General features: G+C 48.8%; 1 protein-coding gene across 17 annotated transcripts in view; it reads left to right on the top strand.

Annotated features, from left to right (window-relative positions):
• The window catches only part of NPHP4 (nephrocystin 4), a 118,296-nt gene that overhangs the window by 3,088 nt on the left and 89,737 nt on the right, over positions 1–25,471 (top strand). For 15 of the 17 annotated variants that reach the window (XM_072731108.1, XM_072731115.1, XM_072731112.1 and 12 more), the window contains exons 3-7: positions 5,504–5,677; positions 12,592–12,744; positions 20,859–21,031; positions 22,084–22,148; positions 25,013–25,168. In XM_072731108.1, the coding sequence (XP_072587209.1) occupies positions 5,543–5,677; positions 12,592–12,744; positions 20,859–21,031; positions 22,084–22,148; positions 25,013–25,168 (682 nt within the window). In that variant the 5' untranslated portion in view covers positions 5,504–5,542. The remainder of the gene's footprint in view (positions 1–5,503; positions 5,678–12,591; positions 12,745–20,858; positions 21,032–22,083; positions 22,149–25,012; positions 25,169–25,471) is intronic. The other 2 variants (XM_072731123.1, XM_072731124.1) reach the window with 1 other exon arrangement.

Below are 25,471 nucleotides of genomic sequence, written 5' to 3'. Positions count from 1 at the left end.
TCATGCTGTAGGCTCCGGAGCCTCTCCTGGCTTTGAGCCAGGTCATGAGCAGCCATGTGGCTTTGGCCTGGCTGTTTAGCCCTAGTCTCCTTGTCCTCGTCTGTGATACTTATCTGCACATTTGTTGGACTAATACACATGAATGGGTCTGTGAGTGCCCACCCAGCTCGCAGCAGGCTCTCTGTGGTAGCTGGTGTGTTTTCTCATGTTGTTTCTCCCCTGGAGAGCCCTTTGTGTTGGGCATGGGGCCTCACTGTTTTCTCCCTGTTCATCTAGCTCTACAGGCCTTCTGCTGTCTCTCTGTAGCAGTCTCAGCTCCTTCACAGCATAATTTAATTATTTACGTAGTCATCAAAAGATTTTCACTGAGGATCTAGCCCTGACCTGGCTGAGCTCATTCTCGCAGGACAACAGAAATGGGGAGCCTGAGCAATTGTGGTGACTTTCTGTGACAGGATCCTAGGGGGCATGGTGTCCAGGAGGAATTGGAGCAGGGGCCGAGCGGGGGCACAGTGGCCACAGAGAGGACAGAGTGTTAGGTGGGGGTTGGGAGGTTGGGAGGGAATTGGTCTGTGCCCACTGGGTCTCCCACTCCCAGGAGCCTATGTCGCAGCTGCCCTCTTCTCTATCGCCCACTCAGACTGTTGCTACCCGCCTCCATCTGCCTGGCTCACTGTTTTGGTTGGGTGACTGTCCCATTCAGAGTGGAGGCCTATCTTCCCAGTGTGCATCCTATGGGGACTGGGTACAGCCTGGGGCAGTCCTGTGGACATGCTTCCTCTGCTAGGAACAGAGGACTAGAACAGGAGTGTCCTTCAGCATCTGCCGGCCAAGTGTGGTAGCCAGGGGGTGGGGAGGTAGGTGCTGGCTCAGGAATCTGGGCCCAATGAGCAAAGTCTGGAAGGGCCTGCAAAAGAAACCCAGTCCTGGAGCCGGGGAAACAGTGCGGGCCTTGCACAGAGGCCCCTTTCAGAGGTGATGCTTGGCTACGGTGCTCCCTAGGCAGGGGGACTTCCTGACAGGGACTTTCAATCCGTAGTGGCACTCACTTTGTATGAATTAACACTCCCCCCTTTTTTTTAAATGAAAGTCAATGAGAAAACATTTCTTTTAAAAATTTCTCTTTAAAAAATGCTTGGGAGTCAATTTTATTGAGACTCTGATTTTATGAAAATTTGTTGAGTTCAGATGGTGAGCCAGGTAACCAAGGACACAACAAAATAGATCCCCTCGTGCAAGTGATTGGCCAGTGGGCAGACCCTCACAGGACAGGTGGCGAGTGCTGCAACCATGGGAAGCACAGGGGCCAGGTGGGCCCAGTCACTGGCCCCCAGGGCCTCCAAGAAGCTCTCCATGTGGCCCTCCTGCTGGGTATCAGGCCTCTGCTGCTTACTAGTGGTAGACACCTGTGTGAGTGCCTGTGGCTTTTGTAATGATACCACAATCTGGGCAGCTCGAGACAACAGTTACCCTCTTCCAGGTCTGGAGGTCAGAGGTCCAAATTCAATATCACTGGGCTCAGATCAAGGTGTGGGCAGGGCTGTGTTCCTTATGAAAGCTCCAGGGGAGAAGTCTTCCTTGCCTTTTCTAGCTGGTCGTTGGCCTGTGACCCCTCTCTCCCTCCCTTCTCTGTCTGCTTCGTGGTCACTCGACCTGTTCTGTGACCCTCCTGCCTCCCTCTTCTGAGGATCCTTGTGACTACATCAGGCCCACCTGTGTCATCCAGGTGGATCTAGGTGGATCCTGTCATCCATTCCCCTCCTTAAGGCCCTTCACTTAATCACACTCCCAGAGTCCCTTTTGCCATGCGAAGTCCCATATTCACAGATCCTGGGGATGAGGACCGGGACTTCTTTGGGAGCCATTTAGCCACCAGGGAAGGCCTCCATGGGCTTTTCTTGGCTGCTACACCTCGGCTGCTAGGGGAGTGGGGGCTGCCTTCCATCAGGCTCTCTCCACCTAGGGGTCTGGGCTCTGTGGGCAGGACACCCTTTGACCTCAGGCTCTCCCTGGAGTGGCAGGGTAGCCCCTGGGATTCAGGCTGGCCCAGCAGCTCCTTCCCTCTCAGCAGAGACAGCCTCTTCAGAGGGAACCGCGGCTGGAGTCCTGGGGGAGATGATGATTGGCACAGTGTGGGTCCATCACTACAGTGCTCTGCCTAGATTTGTGGACAGCCTTCCCACACTGGATTGTAGGGTCATTCCTTAAAACAAGGGGATATTGAGCAGATGAAACTGCTCAGAACAGAAAACGCAATGCATGTGTGCCTCACTGCTCACGTGGTGACAGTCTAGATCCGGATGCTGCACTGCATGCCTGCCTGCAGGGGCTGTGGGGTGTGGGTGCTGGGGCTTTGTGCCTGGGCATGCTGGGTGTGGGAGAGCTTTTCACGCCAGCCATGTCCGCGCTCTGGGGGATCCTCTCCGCTCCCCACACAGCCTGCAAAGGTGGAGGGTGGCCTGGCTGTACAAAGCCCTTGTCTTTTGGGTCCTGTTAGAATAGCCTTTCTCACACTTTGTGGTCTCGTACCTTTTACCCTTTAAAAAATTGCTGAGGACTCCAGAGACCTTTTGTTTACTTTAATTATTATGTCTACCAGCTTTAACTGTATTGGAAATGAAAACTGAGAGATGTTAACAATGTTATTGCTCATGTAGAGATAATAATAGACCTGTTACATGTTAGCATAAAATGTATTTTTTATGAAAACCAGCTGTTTTCCAGAATAAAAAAATTAGCAGGAAAAGGGGTGGTTTTGCATTTTTGCATATTTCTGTAATGTCTGGCTTAATGGACAGCTGGGTCTCATATAGGCTTCTTTCTTCTTGTTTTTAAGATTTATTTATTTGAGAGCACTCACAATGGGAGGGGCAGAGGGAGAGGGAGTGGGAGATACTCTCAAGCAGATTCCCCACTGAGTGCGACCCTGAGATTGTGGCCTAAGCTGAAATCAAGAGTCTGACACTTAGCTAAGCCATCCAGGCGCCCTTAGGCTTCTGTTTTTAACCTGTTGAGCAAAGTTGTTTTGGTTGAAGTATTTGAAAGAAACAGCCTCATGCAGAGAAGGGAGCAGAGTCTCAGGTAATTGTGGCATTCTCCTTTGATTCTCCACCCAAACGCACCACCAGCACCACTGCGAGTGGTAGTTTCTTAAAAGTTTGTTGCAGTGTGGGGTTTGGCACCCTGCCAGTGAAGTTTGCATGCTCCGGTACCTTAAAGTCCTTTGGTCTGTCCTGCACTTTTTTTTTTTTTTTTTTTTTTTAGATTTTATTTATTTATTCATAGATACAGAGAGAGAGAGGCAGAGACACAGGCAGAGGGAGAAGCAGGCTCCACGCAGGGAACCTGATGTGGGACTCGATCCCGGGTCTCCAGGATCACACCCCAGGCTGCAGGCGGCGCCAAACCGCTGTGCCACCGGGGCTGCCCTGTCCTGCACTTTGGATAGGTCTTTTACTCATGCAGGCTTTTTTATATCACAATGCACTGCTCACTTGGAGAACACTGCTTCTAAGGTATACTGATCTTCCAAATAGTGTGCATTTAATCGTAGTTTCAGAAGATCACTTTTGTCACAGTCACCATCCATCTCGTCAAGCACGTCTTTAAGGAGGAGGAAGCTGTCAGAATCACAGTGGAGGATACAGATTTTCCCAATTCTGATTTTTGCCTGAAAGCCCAATTCTTATTACCAGTTTTCCTTGAAAGTGACAGACTCATTTAGTTCACGTTTGAGAGACTGCAAAGTGCCCGAGTTTGAGTAAGCTCAGTCTGTCTCTCAGCTACTCTTTTAGTAAAGATGGTATTGCCAGGGGCGCCTGGGTGGCTCAGTCAAGTGTCTGCCTTTGGCTCAGGTCATGATTCCAAGGTCCTGGGATTGAGTCCTGAATCAGGCTCCCTGCTCTGTGGGGCGTCTGCTTCTTCCTCTGCCCCTTCCCTTGCTCATGCTCTCTCTCTCTCTCTCTTTCTCAAATAAGATCTTAAAAAAAAAAAAAAAAAAAAGATAGCATCACCAGACAACAGGAGCAGTGGGTCCTGAGTGTGCCACAGAGGCTCACAGCAGCCTCACCCTGAGGTGACCAGTACCCTTCATTTTGCAGCAGCAGTGCTTGCTGTGTGTCTTTCCCTTCTCTCTCTTTTTTTTTTTTTTAATTTATTTATTCTAGAGACACAGCTAGAGAGAGAGGCAGAGACACAGGCAGAGGGAGAAGCAGGCTCCATGCAGGGAGCCCGACGTGGGACTTGATCCTGGGTCTCCAGGATCACGCCCTGGGCTGCAGGCGGCGCTAAACCACTGCACCACCGGGGCTGCCCTGTCTTTCCCTTCTCATCACAGAGTATTAAAAATGCCAGTCTCAAGGATCAAGATGTAATAAAATTCATAGTTTTCGCAGCTTCACTGGGGACTCTGCCCTTGCTGTGAGTGGTGAAGAATGCACGATGGCCAGAGGTTTGCCTCGGTGCACTGAGGCCAGTGTGCCCACTCTTCCCTTTGCTTCATCAGCCCAAACATCGACACAGTGAAAAAGGCAAATAACATCTGAATATTATGAAAATAGCTTTGACATTGAGCTTTTGACAACTCCGGGGAACCCCAGAATCTGGGGAACCCATTTAAAGTACCTCTGTTTTAGGAGACCAAATCCGCTGCCCTATCTTGCTTGTCATTTTAGTGTGCAGAATTCAGCCTCCTATCAAAGCCACGATTTTAAGATTGTGTGTCAGCTGAAAAGAGGCTAGAGAAGGTACAGATCCCTATCTGGTGGGAAGGTGGATGATGTCCTCAGTGAGCCAGGTCACCAAAAAGCCCATAACACTCAAAATCTGTTCCAAACCAGCTTTGGCAACAAGAGACTGTTGATGTAGCTGAGCAGTCCTGGGGTGCTTTAGGGTCTCCTCAGGCCAGGGCTCTAACTGTGACACCTAGATCCACTGACCCTTGCTTGTGCTTTTGCTCTGCTTGCTTTTTTCATGTGTGTCTCAAGGAAGCTGCTCCCACAGTGGTTCCGGACAGCCTCATACTGATGACCTCTCTTTCGAGGGCTGCAGAAGAGTATTCCCTTCCCTCAGCAGAGCCAGCAGAAACTGAGATTTGCATCTCCTTGGCTCTGATTGGGTCATGCTTCCTAGTTCCTTCCAAGATAGCCCCAGTCCCCAAGGCCTGGCACTGTCATGTAGTGCTCAACCTCTGCAACTGTACAAAGCAGCCCTGCATATACCTATTTCTGCACTAGTCACTGAGGCCAGCATGGTCATGCTGTAGTTGGCTCCTGAGAGCAGGGACAGAGAGATGATCTGGAGCAAGATGGGTGTGTTTACCAGGGGAAGGTGGCACAGATACTAGTGTGCTGCACTGGGGATGCAGGGGAGGAATTGCAAAGTGTGGGTTTTGGGGATGGCGGTTCCTCTGGGATGCAAGGGGAGGTAGGAAACTTTCATCAGAATCGCTCTGTGCAGTATGGCCTTCGTAACTCCTTTATTTATTTGAACACAAATTGTGCAGGTAATCCTAGAGGCCCAAGTGACCCTCAGGACTGGCAGAATGAATGACTGGCTCAGGATTTTTGACCAAAACGTGCTGGTCCCTCCCCACCCACAGAGAGCACGCCAGCCTTTAAAGGAATCAACAGCATTTCAGTGTGTCCTGAAGTGGCTTGACGGGCCACTAATTAAGCAGGTATAGAAATTTGCTATTTATTTTCCTATATATGTTGCTCCTGCTCTCAGCTGAGAGGGTATTGATTTTCACTTATTTATTTGAGTCTTACCACCATACCCATTACCTTGGGCCTTGGCAGTATTTGGAGGCAAAGTGGCTCATCAGCAAAGAGAACACATGCGTGATTCAGCAACTCGGTCAGCACTTTTGACACTGGGTGAAGGTTTCTTTCTGCCCACAGTGAGGCCATTTTAAAATCCAGGTAATATGATTTCCTGCATTATTTCTGAGCTGGGTGGTTTGCAGGAGGTGGGCTCATGCACGACTCAAACAGCCTGCTTGCAGCCTGGCAGTTAGAACCACAGGGGCAGAGCTTTGGCCGAAGCTGTGTGCCTGGATGTGCCATAGCGTCCTGCACACTCAGGCCCTTGCTCTGTGGCTCTGGCTTCATCTGTGTCCTTCAGGGGCAGGAAAACTGCTAGAGAAGCTGGTACTTCTGCGCTGCCCACAGAGCACCCATGTAATTGGATGGTTCTAGTGAGACCCAGTGGGACACCCAGTGGGACGCATGAGAAGGATCCAGACCTGCCAGTGTGAACATGTGACTTTTTGTAGGGTTTGGCTTGGCAAGGCTATGTTCTCCTCTGCAGATAGCCAAGTGATTCTCCATGTATTTAGTTGTTGGGGGCCTGGATCTGTAAGAGCTCACTTCTTTGATATCACTCACACCCTACAGCATTCGCTTGTAAGCCCTCTGATCCAGCGACTGCTGTGTGTGGCCACTGTGCTTGCCCCATGGTGGCTGCTGCTCTTCCAGCCTTACTAGTAGCCCAATACTTTCCTGTTCCAGTTGGCCTGCTCCTTGCAGCAGCCCTCTGAAGTGGGGTCCGTTGCTACTGGATTTCACAGAGTGGGAAACAGCCTGAGGGGACTGCAGCTGGCTGCTTGGGGTGCCCCAATCCAGGTGGCCAGCTGGGCTCCTGCCTGGTCACCCAGCGCCAGTGACTTCCACCTAATAGGAGCTCACAGAGTAGTGGACAGTGCTGTCCTCTCTCTTAGGAATTTTAGGAAGGAAATTTTATTTATTTTCCTATTTTATTTTGTTTATTTGTATTTATTTACTTTTGAAAAGGTAATTATCAGTGTTCAGAATTCACTAGGGTACGTGAGGAGAGTGTGTAATTACACAGAATCCCTAAGGCAGCAGTGTCCCATCCTAGACTCAGCTAGTGTGACCTGCTTTTTTGTGTAACTTTCTGGAAACTCTAAGCAAATACAGCAGGTAAATATACCTGTATTATTTTGCTTAAAAAATATTCTTAGTAATATGTCTTAGAGATTGTTCATGTCATTACATGACATGTCTCTTAAGACAACATAGTATTTCTCTGGATGAACGTGCCTGTATTTATCCAGACCTTTATTGATGAACATGTAGATTTTTTCTCAGTCATTTGCAATACAGACACAGCTACAGTGATTAACTTCATTTACACATATGTACATATATGTCTGTGGAATACTTCCTCCAAATGGAGTTCCTGACTCAGAGTTACGTGTTTCAAATTATTGTTAAGACCATTTATAGGTTGCTTATAAAAAAAAAAACACACTTTAAGCAGAAAGAAATGAACTGTACCTATGAAAGTTAAAGGATGGAGAAAATACAGGCCATGTAGACCCTGTAAGAAGCCTTTGTGCTGTGATGTCAGACAGTCAGTTTCAAGGTGAAGAGTACTACCAGAGATGAAGGGGCATTTCATAATGATGCAGTCAGGAAGATAGGACAGTTCTAAATGTGCATGTACCTCTGTTGAGACCTGCGAGACCACCCCCCAGGCTCAGTGATTCCTTGGGAAGACTTCACATGTGTCAGCATATAATCAGCTTCATAGAAAAGGTTTACTGCAGTGAAAGGATATGGAGTAAGATCAGCAATAGGAAAGGCATATGGGGGAAAGTGTAGGGGGGCTAGGCATGTGCTTCAAGGGTCCTCACAGGACACATTCAGTTCCCTCAGTAACGAGTCATGACAACACGTATGAAATGTTCCCAGCAAGGAAGCTCGTTAGACACTCAGTGGCCACAGTGTTTGAGGACTGGTCAGGCGGGTATCCTCTGCCTAGCATGTTTCCAGATTCCATACTTCCAACAAGAAAGGAGGTGTTTAGCATAAACCACTCTATACAGTTTAGGCACAGGGTGCCGTTGTCAGTATGGTGATGGGAACCCTCCTGAATGCTAAGTGCCCAGCCTCCATTCAAGGGCCAGCCACCTATACTGGCCTTTTTTTTTTTTTTTAAGAGATTTTATTTATTTATTTATCTGAGAGAGAGCAAGTATGAGTGGAGGGGGGAGGGGTAGAGGAAGAAGGAGAAGCAGAGTCCCCACTGAGCAGGGAGTCCAATGCGGCGCTTGATCCCAGGACCCTGAGATCGTGACCTAAGCTGATGGCAGACACTTAACCAATTGAGCCACCCAGGTGCCCCTATACTGGCCTTTCAAAGCACAATAGTTTGGCAATAGTTTGGCATAATGGTTGGGCAAGCTGTGATTGCGCCTTTGTGCACAGCACCCAGTGACACAGCTTCCAAACACGTGAAGCAAAATTGTGTAGGACTAAAGGGAGCTCCATTCATATTCACCATCACAATTGGAGACTTTTAACCCTCCTCTCTCAATAATTGATAGAACAAATGAACCAGAACACTCATAAGGATTTGGAAGATTGAAACACCATCCACCACTCTGACCTGACTGTCATTTCTAAAACACTATAACCAACAAATAGAATACGCGTTTTTCTCAAGTGCATGTGGGACATTCACCAAGATAGACCATATGCTGGGCCATGAAAATAAGTCTCAATGGATTTAAAAGGATTGGAATTTATAAAGAGTATATATATGTTCACTGACTTGTATGATGTTAAATTAGAAATGAACAAGAAGATACCTAGAAAATCCTCAAACAGCAGGAAATTAAACAGCACACTAAACAACTAATCCTTGGGTCAAAGAAGGATTCATAGGGAAATTAGAAAATAATTTGAACTGAGTAATGGAAGAACAGACCAAAATTTATGGGGTGTGAGTAGTTTAGTCCTTGTAGGGAAATTTACATCTTTATATGACTGTGTAAGAGGAGAAGAAAGGTATAAATTCGATGACCTCTATGTCCTCTTTAAGAATCTACATGAGAAGAACAAGTTAAACCCAAAGAAGAATAGAAGAAGGAAATGGTAGATTTCTGCTCATTTAGCAGAAATCAGTAAAGAAAGAGCAAATAATAGAGAAAATCAGCAAAGCCAGAAGTTGGTTCTTTGAAAAGATGAATAAGATTGATAAACTCCTACAAGACTGATCATGAAAAAAGAGCAAGAAAACACAGATTGCCAATATTAGGAAGGAAAGAAGGAGCATTGCTATATATCCTACAGATGTTAAAAAGTCGAGGGATATGAATAACTTGTGTGCCAACAAATTTGATAACTTAGTTGAGATAGACACATTTCTTGAAAAGCTCGACTTACCAAAAGTGACACTAAAAGAAATAGAAAATATAAAAAGTCCTATATTTGTTAAATAAATGAATTCATAATTAAACAGCTTCCTACAAAGAAACTCCAGACTTCGATGACTTCATTGTTGGATTTTTATAAAGTATCAGAGGAAGATTAATTAATTTGAATTTTTGATAAACTCATTCAGAAAACAGAGGAGAGAATGCTTCCCAGCTGTTATTTTGAGGCTGCCATAACTGATAACCAGTTTGGGCAAGGATATCATAAGAAAGTACAGACTGACATCCCTCATGAATATGAACACAAAAGTTCTTAAACTATGAGGACATCAGATCTAGTGATATAGTAAAGGATAGTACCTCACAATCAGATGGGATTTAACACAGGAACCCCAAATTTTACAAGTTTTATTGTTGACTCTTTTTTTTTTTTTTTTAAATGCTCCTAATGCTTTATTTGATAAGGTGATGATTTTAGGATACTGTTTTCCTGCAGGCCTTTACAAGATTGCAAAGTATTTGATAATAAAATGTATTTCTTCTGGGGGAATATAAGATACAATTGAAGAATTATAACAGTTAAATATATTTTGCAGATAATTTTAAGTTTCTTACAGCCAGAAGTGAAATGAAGTCTTATAAGCAACATCATGACAAAATACCTAGCTATAATTCCCAGAATCATATAAGAATCTGAAAAATAGTTCATATCTTTGCCTGTGAAAAATAACTACTATCAAGTAATTTTATAAAATTTACAAATGGATTCAACTTAACATATGTTATAATTTTGCCAACTGAAACCATTTATAGAAGAATTTGAAACACACTCTATGCTTTGTAATACACTCAAAATAGTTTCCATTAAGGGAATGTTTCTATTACATTAAACTAATACTGTGCAAGGAGTCCCTTAACTCACAATGGTTGCATATTTTCTTAATTCATTAAGAACTCATCCACATTATTCCTGTGTAAATAATATTGATATTGCTTAAGTTCCAATAGAAAGCATATTTAGCTCTACAGGGAGCTACATTTTTTTTTAATTAATTTTTATTGGTGTTCAATTTACCAACATACAGAAAAACACCCAGTGCTCATCCCGTCAAGTGTCCACCTCAGTGCCCGTCACCCATTCCCCTCCAACACCCGCCCTCCTCCCCTTCCACCACCCCTAGTTCGTTTCCTCGAGTTAGGAGTCTTTATGTTCTGTCTCCCTTCCTGATATTTCCCAACATTTCTTTTCCCTTCCTTTATATTCCCTTTCACTATTATTCATATTCCCCAAATGAATGAGAACATACACTGTTTGTCCTTCTCCGATTGACTTATTTCACTCAGCATAATACCCTCCAGTTCCATCCACGTTGAAGCAAATGGTGGGTATTTGTCGTTTCTAATGGCTGAGTAATATTCCATTGTATACATAAACCACATCTTCTTTATCCATTCATCTTTCGATGGACACCGAGGCTCCTTCCACAGTTTGGCTATTGTGGCCATTGCTGATTATTGTTGACTCTTGAACAATGTGGGGTTAGGGGCACTGACCCCGCAACGCAGTCAAAAATCCACACATAACTTTTGACTCCCCCAGAACTTAACAAATAATAGCCTACTATTATTCCAGAATCCTTCCTGGGAATGTAAACAGTTGACTAATATGTATTTTTTTATGCTGTATGTATCATATTCTATGTTCTTATAATAAAGTCAGCTATAGAAAAGAAAATCCTGTTAAGGTGTAAGGAAGAGAAAACACATCTATGGTTCTGTACCATCATCATCAAAACATCATCAAAACAGAATGAAACCACATAGAAGTGGGCCTGTGCAATTCAAACCTATGTTCTTCAAGGGTCAGCTGTACGTACAAAATCAGTGAAAAGATAGCATTTAAAGGAAGGCCAAGTCAAAAAAAAAAAAAAAAAAAAGACCAAGTAGGAAACACATGAAAAAGTTTAGTCCTACAATGTTTGTACGAGTTTAGTCACTTTGAGAATTGACAACTTTAGATGATAGCAAACATCCCTGAAAGAAATTGGCCCCAGAAACCACAGTTTAACCAGGTGGCTCAGTGGTTGAGGATCTGCCTTCGACTCAGGTTGTCATTCTGGGATCAAGTCCTGCATCAGGCTCTTGTAGGGGAGCCTGCTTCTCCCTCTGCCTGTGTCTCTGCCTCTCTGTGTCTCTTATGAATAAATAAATAAAATCTTTAAAAAAAAACCAGGGTCAGAGGATGGGCAGGTGTCTAGATGGCAGTGCTCAGGGAAGGCATGGGAGTGAGCTGGGGAGGTTCCTGAGAAAACATGGAGAGAGGCAGCCCATGTGCCGAGAGAGGTCTGCAAAGTCCCGAGGGGCCCCCATACCTCTGTGATTGAAACGGGGCTCAGATGCGTCTTCCAGACCTGTCAGCTGTCTGACACCTCCGTACCCAACACTGCCTCATTCCCAGCAGCCCGGGGCAGAAAACATGCCATCATCCTTCGCTAGGGATGTAGGACTTGCAGCACTAGGCCCAGGTGAGGCCTGGGCACCCGGAGGCAGCTGGCCACCCCGTCCTTCCAGCTGCTGTTCCTCACCTCCCCACATTTGGCCCATCACTGGTATCACCCAGTCACCTCCATGTGGTAGCTGGAGGGAGGTGTAATGGATAAAACAGTTGAGAGCTGTGTAAGCATGCAGTGCGGGGATTTGACACCCATGTGCTTTGTGAGGCACCCCTGCTGAGTTCCATGGCACATTGGCTTCTCCCTCTACCTCTCACAGCTGCTGTAGGGACACAGGCAGGTGTGGGATTTTGTTTGTTCAGGCCCGGTGAGAGCAACCTAGAGAAGACCGTTTGTTGCCATTCCCAAGAGGTGGGGGTATACCAGGCCACATAGGGCCACGCGGGGTGGCATGTGGTCGATCGGGAGGCAGAGCAGCCGGAGAGACTGTGGCTGAAAGCCTTCATTGTTGTTTCTGTGGGGAGGAATGTGCAAGGCAGGCTGAGCAGATGACCAGGCTTAGGATGGCTGGTGTGAGTAATCTCAGTGGTCTCCCCGAGTCTAAGAGCCAGATGGAGGGCCAGGTGGGAGTGTGAACTCTGGATTGGTTGGTTTGCTCATCCTAGATGTTCTGGAGGGCAAGTCATTTACTCTGTATAGGAATTAGCTGGCCCCAGGAGGGGCATATATGCCCGTGTCTGTGCCTCGGGGCTTCGGTGGTCTAAGTGGCTGGGAGGGCCAAGCACTTTCATGCATAACCCTAAGACCACTGGCCATGGGAGAGAAAAGTTCCCCCCAAGGATATTGACACCTAAAAGATGCTAAGTGATCCGATTCTACCAAGCTGGTCGGTCAGCACACATGGGATGACTCAGGATGTCAAGAACCCTTCAGGACCTGTACCCTTCTGTCTCCTAGGGAGTGCTGGAGGTGCTTTCAGAGGTGGGATGCCATCTGCGTGTGTCTCTCTTTGATGTCACCTACCGACACTTTTTTGGGAGGACATGGAAGACCGCGGTGAGGCCGGCTGAGCAGCTTTCCAGGCAGCCGTCCAGGATCATCTTTGATGAGGTGGGCCACGGTGGCAGGCGGGGCAGCTGTGTGGCCAAGAGCAGGTGTGCGGGGCTTATGACCTGGGGACACGACCAGTGCATCTCAGACCCGAGAAATGCCACTAAGCAGCAGATGGGTCATTGCAAAGCTTGTTTTAGCACTGGGGCACTTCATTTCTAAACAAAATCTATGTGGAGGCCAAACATCCTGAACAGATGAGAGCACATGGCTCTGGTCGAAGCGGTAGGGCAGGGGGCTCCTGGAGGTCTTCTTGCCTTCAAGGACCCTTGGGGTTCTTGGAACAAAGTTAGGAAATTATTGATCTCATCTGATTTTCCTGTTTTCCCTCACCCTCCTTGTCTGCCTTCTTTCATTGTGACTTTTTTCTTTGTTTTTAAAGATGAGCACTTGCAGCTTAGAAGGAGGGTGGCTTGCCCAGGTAGCAGGTGGCAGAGCCTGGACTTGAACCCATGCCTTCTGTTTCCATCCTGAGTGGCTGCATTGACATTGCTTGGTGACATGGTCTTGCCCGCTTGGTTGTGTCTGGCTGCAGCTAGATGGTTTGTCTTTGTTTGGCGGCACCCAGTACGAGCCTCTACTCAGCCCTTGGACTGAGTGCCTAGTGGTGATGGTGGGTGGCATGGCCGTGGCACTCATGGTGTATATAGCAGGGGTGACACACAAAGGCAGGTGACAGGGTCATTGCAAATTGTGGTAAGCTTCTGAAGGAGACCAGAACTGTCCCTGGGGGTGAACGGGGAGACCTGACGTGGGAGGGCGAAGAAGGAGGGTCCCCCCTGGCAGCGAGCATTGAAGCCGGACCTGCATCAAGAGGGACTAGTCCTTTGGATGTCTGTGAGCACAGGCACTGTGAGTGGAGCAGGGCTTGCACGCTCACAGGCTGCAAACACCGGGGGCAGAGCCCAGCGCTGGGGCACACTTCCCAACACAGTTGGTCTGCTTGATTGATGTGGGTGATGGTCACAGGTATGGAAAGGGCTGAGGCCCCGTTGATGTGATCTTTCTCATGGGCAGAGTGGGCTCAAGGGGCAGGTAGTGCTGTGAGTAATGGAGCTGGCTGTGACCATAGCCGTTCTTGGAGGTGTCACTGCCTGTAACCAGAGCCGAAGGTAGCCCTTTGCTGCTGGGGACTGTCCCGGCCCAGACGTGAAACAAAGTAAGCTGAGCATGTGCTGCTCTCAGCATTTGGCTGCCACCCAGAGTCCAGATTATGGTTGGATTGTGGTTGGGCGTGGATTGATTCTGATGGGAGCCCTCCCATCACAGGGTAGTGGAGGGTGCTCCTACCCCTTAGACATCAGGAATGTTGTCCTGGGGACAGAAGTTGTGCTGCTGAAAGCCCTCTGGCCTGCCATGCCGAGTGTGAGTCACCTGTGGGCCTGTCGGTGACTCCCTACAGGGTTTCATCAGCACAGGTGATGAGTGGCCTTCACGCCTCTGACCCGGCAGGTCAGGGTTCACCAGGAGCAGCATGGCCCCGGTGTGGCTGATCACCTGGCCCCAGCTCAGCCTCTGCTACCTTTGAGGGTGGCCTTCAAGGGCATGGCTGTTCAAATTTCTCTTTGTCGTGGGTACAGTCTGGCCCTGGGAAGCCTGGTGTTGTGACAGTTACCAAGTGAATGATGAAGGCCATGGTGACATGGCTGTCCCCTACCAGGGAGTTAACTGTGGGCTGAGTGTTGGCTCGCAGCACATTTATGTGATTCCATTCCCACCCCCCTCCTCCAGAGGCTGGTTCCATGTTGGCTCGCAGCACATTTATGTGATTCCATTCCCACCCCCCTCCTCCAGAGGCTGGTTCCATGTCCTTCCTTGAAGAGTAACCCAGCACGTTAGGGGGCTGGGAGTGCCTAGGGCAGCGCAACTGCTCTGCGGCCTCCCCTGACCAGTGTCTGCTCCTGGACTTTCCGTTTGGAAGAGTCTTGTGGGTAGAGGGAGGGAGGCGGGCACTGAAATCAGTACTGAGTGCTTTGCGGTTGTAATTTTGGAATGAGTTCCTCTTCTACATCCTCCCCTCTGCCCACCCTTCCCTGGCCCATGGTGAGTGGTGGGGCGTCCCTGTCATAGGGTCATGTCCTCTGCCCAGGGTGGCTTGGCTATGGTGACCCTCCAGAACTGTAGTCATGGTAGGAAACAGCCCTCAGAGCAGACCTGCTCCTCCTGGACTTGTCTAGGGTTAGCACTGCTACCCCCAGAGACCTCGGCTGCCGTGCCACTTGTGGGACTGCAACACTTCAGGTGTCTCCCAGTCCTGAGCCCTCAGGGCCAAGTCCCAGGTCCGGGGTGCCAAGCGCCACCCTGCTTTGCCTTGGCTGCCCTCACATTTTGTCTCCTGCTGAGCTGGGCAGAGTGATAGGGGATTCTGGGTTAGTGAGGACTTCAGGGTTTAATGTTTCTGGAAAATTCTGCACCCTTCAGTCTTGGAGTTGCTGAAGTGGAGTGTGCAGCATTAGGGCCAGAGGCTGGCCCTGAGTGTCTTTGGCTGGGAGGTGAGGCCAGAGCCCGGACCTGCTCAGGGAGCCCTGCCGTCCAGCTGCTATGCCCAAGGCGAGCAGCAGAGGCCAGTGGCGGCCCAGGAATGAGCTCCAGTCGGCCGCGCCCTTCAGCTGCGTCCTCACGGAGCCCAGCACTACTCTCCTTTCCTTGGTGCTCAGCACACAGGGAAATAGGTTCCTCTTGAGTTGAGTTAAGGAAAGCAAAACCCCTGTGTGGCGCATGCATGCAAGCTTATGCGCACATCCGTATTTCCATGCACACGGGGCATTGATGCACACGAGGGTCTGCGTGCTCTGCCCGCATACCCGTGGAAGTGAATACCAGGTACCCCTTTTCAGGGGGATTCTGAAATTTGATGAAGGTCTCTCTCTGATTTTATTGGTTGTGTTTTCTGGTCTTACTGGCCAGCAGTGGTGTGGGGAGATCTGACTGGTGGTGGGCAGGCTGCATCTTTGGAATCACCACGGCTGTCCAGTCAAATGTAGATTAATGAACCCAGTTCCTGTGCTCAGGGTTTTTACTGAGTCGTTAGGTGTCATATGTGGGCCTGATTTTATTACTTGGCAAACACTGTCCTGCAGAAAGACCTTGCCTTGAACTTGAGCTGATGTTTCCGTGAATGATGAATTCCTCCCCCTCTCAGGCTCGGCCTCCCAGGTGCTGCCTGCTGGAGCCTCTCAGCTCCCAGCCCACAGTTCTGGGCCGTCCTTCCAGACCATCCTCGTGCAGAGGAATTGCCTTTCACTTCTGCTGAGATGGTTAATAATTTGTTCAGCCTCTCAGAAAGTATCTTTTAAAAAATAATCTGGAAAGCCAAAGTACCGTGCAGTTTCTGAGATGGACATAATTCTCCTTTAAATTTTCCCCTTAACTAACTGCACACGGGCTTCCTGTGACAGTCTCATTTTTCCTCCTTCTCTTATGTTATGGGAGTGACTGGGCAGGAGTCCTAGGGGTCTCCACTGACCACCGCCACACAGACCAGGCTTGCACCTACCCAGAGCTTGCCTTGGCCCCGGGTGTTGTTAGAGGAGTAGGTAACCCAGGTGTTTGAGCTCAAGGTACAGCTAATTGGGTGGCTTCTGCTTCCCTTAAGTGACACCATGAGAAACAATTCTCAAATGTTATTATTTGTTAGAGTAACGAGAACCATGTAATTCCCTCTTTAAAAGCGGATGCTGTTAAGGAATATCCATGTAATCCCAAGGAAAGTCCTGGAAGCTCTTCCAAGTGACTTGATTAATCCCTTACTTCTTGAACACGTGCTGGTCCTCCCTCAATAGCCAGCCTCTCATGTGTTCTCTATGCAGCTCCCAAGCATACGTGACCATGGCAGGAGCCCTAGGGCAGTGTCCTTCACCGTGGCCCCTTACTCTCCAGCTCTATGGAAAGTACCCCCAGGACCCCAAGCCAGATATGGAGGAATGATCACTTTCCTGGATGTTTCTAGCACTGGGCCTTAGTCGTACGGAGATTTAAGTACCTGCCGTGGGGGATGATAGAAAGCTTTAAATTTGTCAGCTTGTATTGTCTATTCATAATAATATATACTGTGGGTTATTTGCGTTTGCTTACTCTTCTGAGTAAGCCAAGGAAGTGTCCTTTAGGCTAGAGTGGGATTGGCTCTGGCCTTGGATATAGGGGTTGATGTAGGATGGAAGTGAGCTCTCACTTATTCCTGTGGGGTTTTAGGCCAGTGACCCAAACTCTTGACTCTGATTTCACTCATCTGGGCATGAGAGAGAACACTACGCATGTCATAAGGTTTACGTGGGTGCTAAATAATATGTTCTTCACCAACAGACACCTAGTAAGCAGTGGGCATCTGTTCAGCAGACGCATCATGCCAGGCTCTGTTCAGGAGCTGGCTGTAGCCGGTTGGAGAAGACAGTGTGTCCCCATGTCAGCCAGGGCTGAAGTTTACACTGTCACTCTGGACAGGCTCCTTAGCCTTGGCACGCTGACATGGGGGGCTGGATGGGTCTCCTAGTGGGGCTGGATCTATCGTGTTGTTTCCTAGTGGGTAACAGTGGACTGAAGCTTCTGACTCTGGAAATAGAGACTTTGCATCTCTCAGCAGAGTTTCATGTAGCAGAGTTCCCCAGGCCTGGAGCATTCAGTCTTGAGGTGGGAAGTGTACAGGAAACCACCCAAGCCCTCAGGTGGGAGGCTGAGCTAGCAGGTAGGAGCTGCAGGAAGTGTTACCTTTCTGCCTTCCTGAAGATATTCTATTAAAGGTTTATTTAAAAAAAATTGTTTGGAAGGCACTGTTAGAATCTCTGCTCTGCTCTTCCCTGGCCGTGCCATCAGCTTTCTGCTCGGGGACTGAAGGGGGCAGGTCGAGTGGCAATGCCGTTGGGGACACATTGGCTGCAGTCTCTCCACAGAGGCACATCATCAGAGGCCCAATTTCAATTCTGTCATGTGGGTGAGAAATGGGGACCTGGCCCCGAGGCAAAATGGTGTCCGTGTTTTTGAAGATGGAAGGCATTAAGACAGGAGCATTTCCATGATTTATTAATCTGTTTATCCTGTCAGGGAGGAAACCTGTCAGATGTAGATGAGTGGGATGTGACTGGGGTGAATGAGGGTCCCCTCTTCTGTCTGGAGAGGCCCTCTCTTGCAGGTAATTTGATGGGCTTGACTCAAACTTTTAATCATGCAATTTCAGTTGATGCATAGGGTTTTCCTCTCAAAGCTTGCTGCATGTTGTTAATTAAATGTCCTTAGACTGAAGGGCTTATTTGCAGTTTTTGCTCAGCTGAATGCTGGCAGGATTTGTAGTGTAGCTTGTTCCTGGGCTGTAAGGTGGGAATATGCCTAGGTACCAGGTGAGCTGGACTGGCCCAACTTTACCCTCCTGGGGACAGTCCCCTCAAGGTGACCAGGGGATTAAAGCTTGTTAAAAACCAAAAATCATGGAGATCCCCGAGTGGCTAAGTGGTTTAGTGCCTGCCTTTGGTCCAGGGTGTGATCGTGGAGTCCCAGGATCAAGTCCCATGTCAGGCTCCTTGCATAGAGCCTGCTTCTCCCTCTGCCTGTGTCTCTGCCTCTCCCTCTCTCTGTGTCTCTCATGAATAAATAAAATCTTAAAAAAAAAAAGACAAAAACCAAAAATCAGGGGCATCTGCATGGCTCAGTGGGTTAAGCATTTGCTTTCGGATCAGGTTGTGATTTAAGGGTCATGGGATCAAGCTCCATGTCAGCCCTGAGTTGGGCTCCCTGCTCAGCGGGGAGCCTGCTTTTCCTTTTCCCTCCTCACCCCCACCCCTGCTCCTGCTCCCTCGATCTTATCTCAAATAAATAAAATCTAAAAGAACCCACAACACCAAAAATCAACTGAGTAAATTTGAAGATCTAATTGGCTTTATGCACGACTCATCAATTGGGCAGCGTCCTATTTAGCCAACAGAAAGGAGCTATAGGGAGCTGTAAAAAGTGAAAGGCTTTTATAGATACAATGGGGAAGGAAGAAGTTTCTAGCAAAGAGAAACTTTTTCAGGCAAGGTACCTTCCTGTGTGTGTGGGGGTGCAGAGGGTCTACCAGGAGATCACCTCACTGGTGCTGACCAGGGAATTCCAGATCCACCCACTCAGAGCTCCAAGCCCGGGAGAGTGGGAACTGCAGTTGGGTCAGCGTCCCTTGGTTTGCTGACTGGGGCTTAGCATAGGTGACTATAGGGCCTTTTGGGTTTTCCTAACAAGCTGTGGAGCTGCCCTGTGCTCTCACCCGTGGGAGGCTTTTACTTCCACGTGATTCTGGTCGGTCCTGAGCAGAATTTGCCATTTCTACCTGCCTAATCTAGCCTTTACCTTTGAACTCTGAACTTGAGGGCGGGATCGTGTTTTCAGGCTCCTTAGAAATTCTTTAGCACGATGCTGTTCCCACACCAAAGGGTCCATAAATTATATTTGGAAGAGACCATGTGCCCTTCACGGCCAGTAGTGCTAGGGCAACACCCCTCAGACCTCGGGTCATGTTCAGGAAGTGGCACTTCCACCACTGACCCTCCCACTTGAAGATGGGGTCTTTGCAGACGGACAACAGCAGGGCTCTGCTCCTGTTGTTTTGGTCTCAGAGCAGTTGTTTTTGGGGTAAACGGAAAGGAGAGGGAGCAGCCATAAATTTGAACCTGGGACATGTGGAAGCAGCTGGTCCCAGGGCCTCCAGGCAGAGCAATTTCAAGGTGACCTCTGGGTAGGAGATGACTGTGGCTTTGCATCATGGTTTAAGGTATTTGTTTCACTGCCAAAGGAAAAGTGGGTAGTGTTCCTAACACGGATGTGCACAGGTATAAATATAAGAGGTGAGACAGTGACAAACCCAACTCTGCAGTGGGGCTCTCCAAAACAGTTCTTGAGTCTTAGAAACAGAAACATAATTCTCTTTTGGTCCAACCACCTGTCAGCTGTAAGTGGTCATTATTTCATCATTTTGCAATAAAAGATAATAGAATAACGATTTATATCTCATGGCTGATGTTTTAATGTGTCTCTCTGTTATCCTGGGCTGACAGTCTGTGATTACAGTAAACGTTTTCCTGGTGACACCACGGTAATGACTCATTAATGGGGGATTAGTCCACGTTTAAATCACATCGCAGCAGCCCTGCCTTACCGCTACCTGCTTGGAGGGGGGTGGTCTTTGTGTTGGGGGCGGGTGCCACACCCATGCTGCCCCAGTGCAGATGCGATTCCGGGGACCTTCCGTGTCCAGAGCCACAGCTCAGTGCCTCCATCTAGATTTGTTCTGCAAACCCCGGCAGCGCCTCTGTCCCCATCTTCTGTGCCTACAATGTTTATTAGTTTTAAATAAAAGCAGCCAGACCGGGCATGATGAAGTTGAAGGAAGCAACCGTCGAGCAGAGGCACTGTCTCTCCTGAGCAGGAGTGCACATCGCAGGGAGGTTGGACGCAGGTGGATCTGACCCCTTCCACCGCCCCAGCTGGGGCTCCATTTGCATCCGAGGGAACGTAACAGGTGGAAGAGAGACTTGAATACTATCTACTTAGCTTAGATTCAAAAAGAAAAAAATCTTGTAAGAAAATGATGTTAGGTGCTTTTTGTCATAAAAAGATGTTAGTCGGGCTCCGAACTGGGTATAATTACAAAGCATCTCCTAAAATCTAGGGATCCTGCTTAGTTTAAACAAAATTAGTTTAGGTGGAACTTCATAATGGTTACCCACAAAACGGGTTAGATCCAATATTGGCGAGTTGTTTTGAAGTTTTACGTGGTGAGAGCTCTGTGAAGTAGCTCAGCAGGTGTGTGTGTTTGCAGTGACTGGGTCCTTGTCGGGCAATGGGGTGGTGTGCGCGACAGGTGGTGTGTGGAAGGCCTGCCATCTGTCATTTCCTGTGGGTCAGAAGCTCCAGGAGCGAAGCAAATAGTCTGCTCTCTTGGGTGTTGGGTGCTCTGGAATGTTTCTTGACTCCGAGGGAGCAAGTTTACCGTGCCTGTTCTCTCCTGCGGTGCCCTGGGAGGGACGCGGTGTTCCACACGGGCACACACATTCATAGGAGGGCAGAGCGAGGGCGCCTGTACCTTTTCTGTATGCTCTCTGCAGCTGGTGGATGGTCAGTCTGTCACCAAAGTTGTGGTTTCTGTTTTGCAGCCCTTGTACTTTCACACGTCCTTGAACCACCCTAACGTGGTGGCTGTGGTTGAGGTGGTCACCGAAGGCCGGAAGCAGGATGGCTCTCTCCAGGCTCTGTCATGTGGCTTTGGAATTCTTCGGATCTTTGGCAACAAACTGGAATCTCCTACCTCTGCCTCCCAGGACAAGCGGTACCTGCCTCGTCTTCTTCATCCTTGGAGTTTTCCAGCATTGTTTTGTGGAGATTTCCTGCTCTGTCATTGGCTGTAACAGAAAGCTTTGCAATTGTCAGCTTGTGTTGTGGTTTCTTCCTAACCGTGTGTTGCCTGGGAGCTTTTCTGCTGTGTGGTAACTGTTTGCCATTTCTCAGTGAGCCAAGGAAGTGTCCTTCAGGCTGATGTAGGAACTGATGTAGGATGAAGTGAGCTCTCACTTATTCCTGTAGGGTTTTAGGCCAGTGACCCAAACTCTTGACTGATTTCACTCATCGGGGCATGAGAGAGAACGCTACACATGTCATAAGGTTGTGTGGGTGCTAAATAATATGTTCTTCACCAACAGACACCCAGTAAGCAGTGGGCATCTGTTCAGCAGACACATTGTGCCGGGCTCTGTTCAGGAGCTGGCTATATAGCAGGACAGAGAAGACAGTGTGTCCCCATGTCAGCCAGTGCTGAAGTTTACACTGTCACTTTGGACAGGGTTCCTCAGCCTTGGCATGCTGACATGGGGGCCAGGACAAGTCTTTGCTGTGGGGGCGTCCTCGTGCCCTGTGGGGTGTCTGAGAGCATCCCAGGCCTTACCCACCAGATGCCAAAGCCCTCTCCCCCCTGCACCCACCCCTAGCCATGACAATCAAAAATATCTCTGGACATTACCAGATATCCTCTTGGAGATGGTATCATCCCTGGTTGAGAACCAGTGCTCTAGATACACAACCATGAAGATTCCTCAAATGCTGTCTTTCTTGGGACATTTCAGATATTAGAAATTTCCCTGGTGTACTTTTTCTAGGTGCCTGGGTCTTGCGTGTGTCGGGAGGAGTACTGTCTGTGTGTTGGAAGCATGTGGCCCGGGGGCATGGGGGGGCTGCTGCTTTGCTCACCTGTCTCTCCTGCAGAGGATGTGATTGTATGGTGTTGACACAGCTCTAGTAGGTGTGGAGTGAGAAGCATCACTGATGTTTCCTGGCTAAATGCAGGATGCGGAGGGTTGACATGTGCTCTGTGGTCTTGCTTTGCAGGTTGAGGCTGTATCACGGCACTCCCCGAGCTCTCCTGCACCCGCTGCTCCAGGACCCTTTCGAACGTAAGAGACAAGGCCTGGCCTGGCCTGAGGTGTTGCTGTGAAGTCCTCTCATTCTCCCTATGACTTTCCTGGTGTTACCTGCTTTGACTCCATCTTGTTCTCTTTCTCTGTGTAAACCATTATCAGCTTAGCTGATTTATTTAAGGGATTAGGGCAAAAAGTGTCTTGAGCTTAGATGGTTGACGTAACTGAAGGAACTGTAAGCACTAGCCTGAGGGGAAGGTGTTGCTTTGTGCAGACGGCCCTGGGAGAGGCAGCCCCAGAACCTCCTGGTGGGAGGGATGTGGGCCTCCTGGCCTCTGGGGCGGTGGCCTGTCCACCTGACAACCACTACAAGTAGTTGTTGTCTATCACTGGCCATGGCCATGCTAGTACCAGAAGCCTTTCACCGTGAGGCCCACTGGTTATGTCCAGCACGGCAAAGCCTAAATGCACAGGAACGTCCTTCAGGGATGCCTGCCATCTTCCATGAGGCCCAGCAGCTGCAGGGGTGGGGGTGGGGGGTGTCTTAGGCAGAGCAGGGGGCTTCCTGCCATGCCTCTGTGACCTGAAGGGCATGTGACCTACTCTGGCTCCTGGCCACTTGAACGATGGGGAGGGGGCACCTGGTGGAAGCCATCTTGGAGGCCCCTGGTGGAGACCTGACCTGGCCCAGGGCCAGGATGTGGAGGGGTCCAGTGGTTGGAGGTAGATCTGTTGGGGAGGGTGACTTTCTGTGTCTTTGAGTTGTTGCCTGGATTCTGTGATGGGAATTTTGAGCAAGCCCCATCCCTTCCACTGCCTGCTGAGTTTGACAGAAATGTCACAATAGAGGAGCAATTAGTTTGAAGCTTAATGTTATTGATAAAGATTGGCTTTTACATTATTTCTCAATTGAGTCTGATCGTTACTTTGCCAGTATTTGTGTCCTACAGCATCCTTAGAATCAGGGCTTTTTTTTTTTTTCATTTAATTTTTAATTTTATGTTAAGTAGGCTCTATGCCCAATGTGGGGCTTGAACTCACAACCCTGAGATCAAGAGTCGCGTGCTCCATTGACTGAGTTAGCGCAGTGCCCCAGGGTCAGGACCTTTGGAAGGACACACACCATCAGGACCTTGTCCTGGGAAGCATTGGAAGATTGTGTGGCTGTGGCAGTGCCTGAGGAGCTATGTGGCTGGTAGCTCACCTTCTCGTGGGCATTTCCAGAAATGTACACGTTTCTTGCCTGAATGGTCAATACATTCACATGATTCAGAATTAACATAAAAGGATGCCTGGGTGGCTCAGTGGTTGAGCGTCTGCCTTTGGCTCAGGTTGTGATCCCTGGGGTCCTGGGATTAAGTCCCACATCAGACTCCCTGCAGGGAGCCTGCTTCTTCTTCTGCCTATGTCTCTGCCTTTCTCTGTGTCTCCCATGAGCAAATAAATAAAATCTTAAAAAAATAGCATAAAAAAGTATAACAAGGTTCAGTGAGCTCCCCTGCCCCTGCAGTGTTCTGCTCTCCTTCCCCCATACCCCAGGCAGCCCCTCTGAGTCTCCTGGACCCTGGGGGGTCTTTGTACCAGGACAGGAGCAGAGGCGCATGTCCATCTCATTTTTCTCATTAACAGTTTATTCTAGAGAAGGTTTGTTTGGTCTTGGTGTTGAGAGAGCCCCTCGTTCTCCCTATGACCTCATGGTATGTTGTTGAGTTGTTGAGTGTGTGTTCTGTGTTGACTGAGTGGCCCTGCCAGTGGATACCGGGCAGACCCAGGGCCCTGGGGCTGGGTACGTTGCTGGTGTGGACACCTCTCTTTTGTATATGTGCCCAATAACTGTGGGTTGAGCTCCTGGAAGCTGCAGTGCTCGGTCTGGGGGCTAGTCTGTAACATTTCTTCTGTTTGCCTTCCATGGAGGCCCAACCAGTGTCTCTCCAGCCGGCCACACGAGAGGGTACCTCTCAGGGCACTTAAAAATTTAAAGTTAGCAGACCCTATGTGTGTAGTCATTAGGTAATAAAAATATAGTTTTCATTAATTGCTTTTCCTAATGAATGCAGTTGGTCATATTGGGAAATAGCCTAAAAGCCAATCTTTATCAATAAAATTAAGCTTCAGACTTTAGCTCTTTTCTTATGAAATCATGTAGCTTGCCTCAGGAGGTGGTGAGGCTCCTGTCAGTGGAAAAAATCAAGGCCAAGCAAGGTTTTGGTGGGGATGAGTAGAGGGCATGTCCTGGTTCCTCTCAGCTTCTGGGCCCTGTGATTCTGGACTCTGCCTCTTGCACCCCAGGTTCTGTTCTGTTGGTTTTGTTCCCTCCAGCTCCCTGAGCACTGTGTCTGGGCCTTTCTCAGCTGCTGCTTTCTCAGGGTGCTCTCCCTCTTCCCCTAGCTTGCTGTGCGTTATGTATACCTTTCTCAGGGTCCGATCGTATTGTCCTTTGTGCTGTGGGTATCTGTGTTTGTGTATCGGTTGCCCAGATGAGCACATGTCCTCGAGGCGGGGCTCTGTCTTGGTCTCCTGCCTCTCCCAGGGCCTAGTCCCAATGCTCTGTGGGACTCCAGGGTGCAGGTGCTGAGGGGAAAGGGTCCCTTGCAGTCCCCCGCTGAGCTGGGGACCAGGCAATGCTTGGACTTCACACCTTGGGCGGAGAGGCAAGCAGGAGAGATTTCACTATGTTGCATTAAAAGCAAGTATCTCTGTTATTGCAGTTTTAGTAGAGAGTTACTAAGGATTTAGTAAGGATTAGTTTGCTTTTTAGGCTGAACTAACAGAGCGATTCCCCCATCTCCATGGAAAAATATGTTTCCTGTTTGTGGTGTTTCTTAGATGCTCAGTTTATTGGCTGGTTTGACTGAAAGGGCCTTTAGTGCCAACTCTCATATAGGTGTTTTCTCCTACAGAAAATAAACACATGACCCCCATTGAAAGCTGCAGCCTGCAATACGCCCTGAGGCCACACCCACTCCTGGAGCCCGTGTTCCATCTTCTTCCCCAGAACCTTCTGGTGTCTGGTCTGCAGCACATCCCTGGCCTCCTTCCAGCTCATGGAGAAAAGGGTAAGGGGTGCTCTGTCTCCCTCTATTTGGTGAGTCTGTATTAGTTTGGTGGTCAGACCTTGCAGGGAGCAGGCTCTGTGCTATGAGGTGGGCTGGGTGTGGCTAGGCACCCTTAGCAAATGGGAGGAGAGAGAGGAGAGGAGGAAGGGAGGAGGGGAGGAGGGAGGAGAGGGGAAGGGAGGGAGGGGAAGGTGGAGGTGGGAGGGGAGGAGAGGGAGGAGGGCAGGGCACAGGTCCCTTCAGAGCGGTGTCTCTCATCCCTAAAGTTGCTTCTGTGTCCTTACTTGGGAAATGCTGTCATAA

Source organism: Vulpes vulpes, chromosome 12, assembly GCF_048418805.1.
Source record: "Vulpes vulpes isolate BD-2025 chromosome 12, VulVul3, whole genome shotgun sequence".
NCBI classification, from domain to species: Eukaryota; Metazoa; Chordata; class Mammalia; order Carnivora; family Canidae; genus Vulpes; species Vulpes vulpes.
The sequence above is the reverse complement of the archived record's forward strand: the minus strand, read 5'-3'. Positions and strand labels throughout refer to the sequence as shown.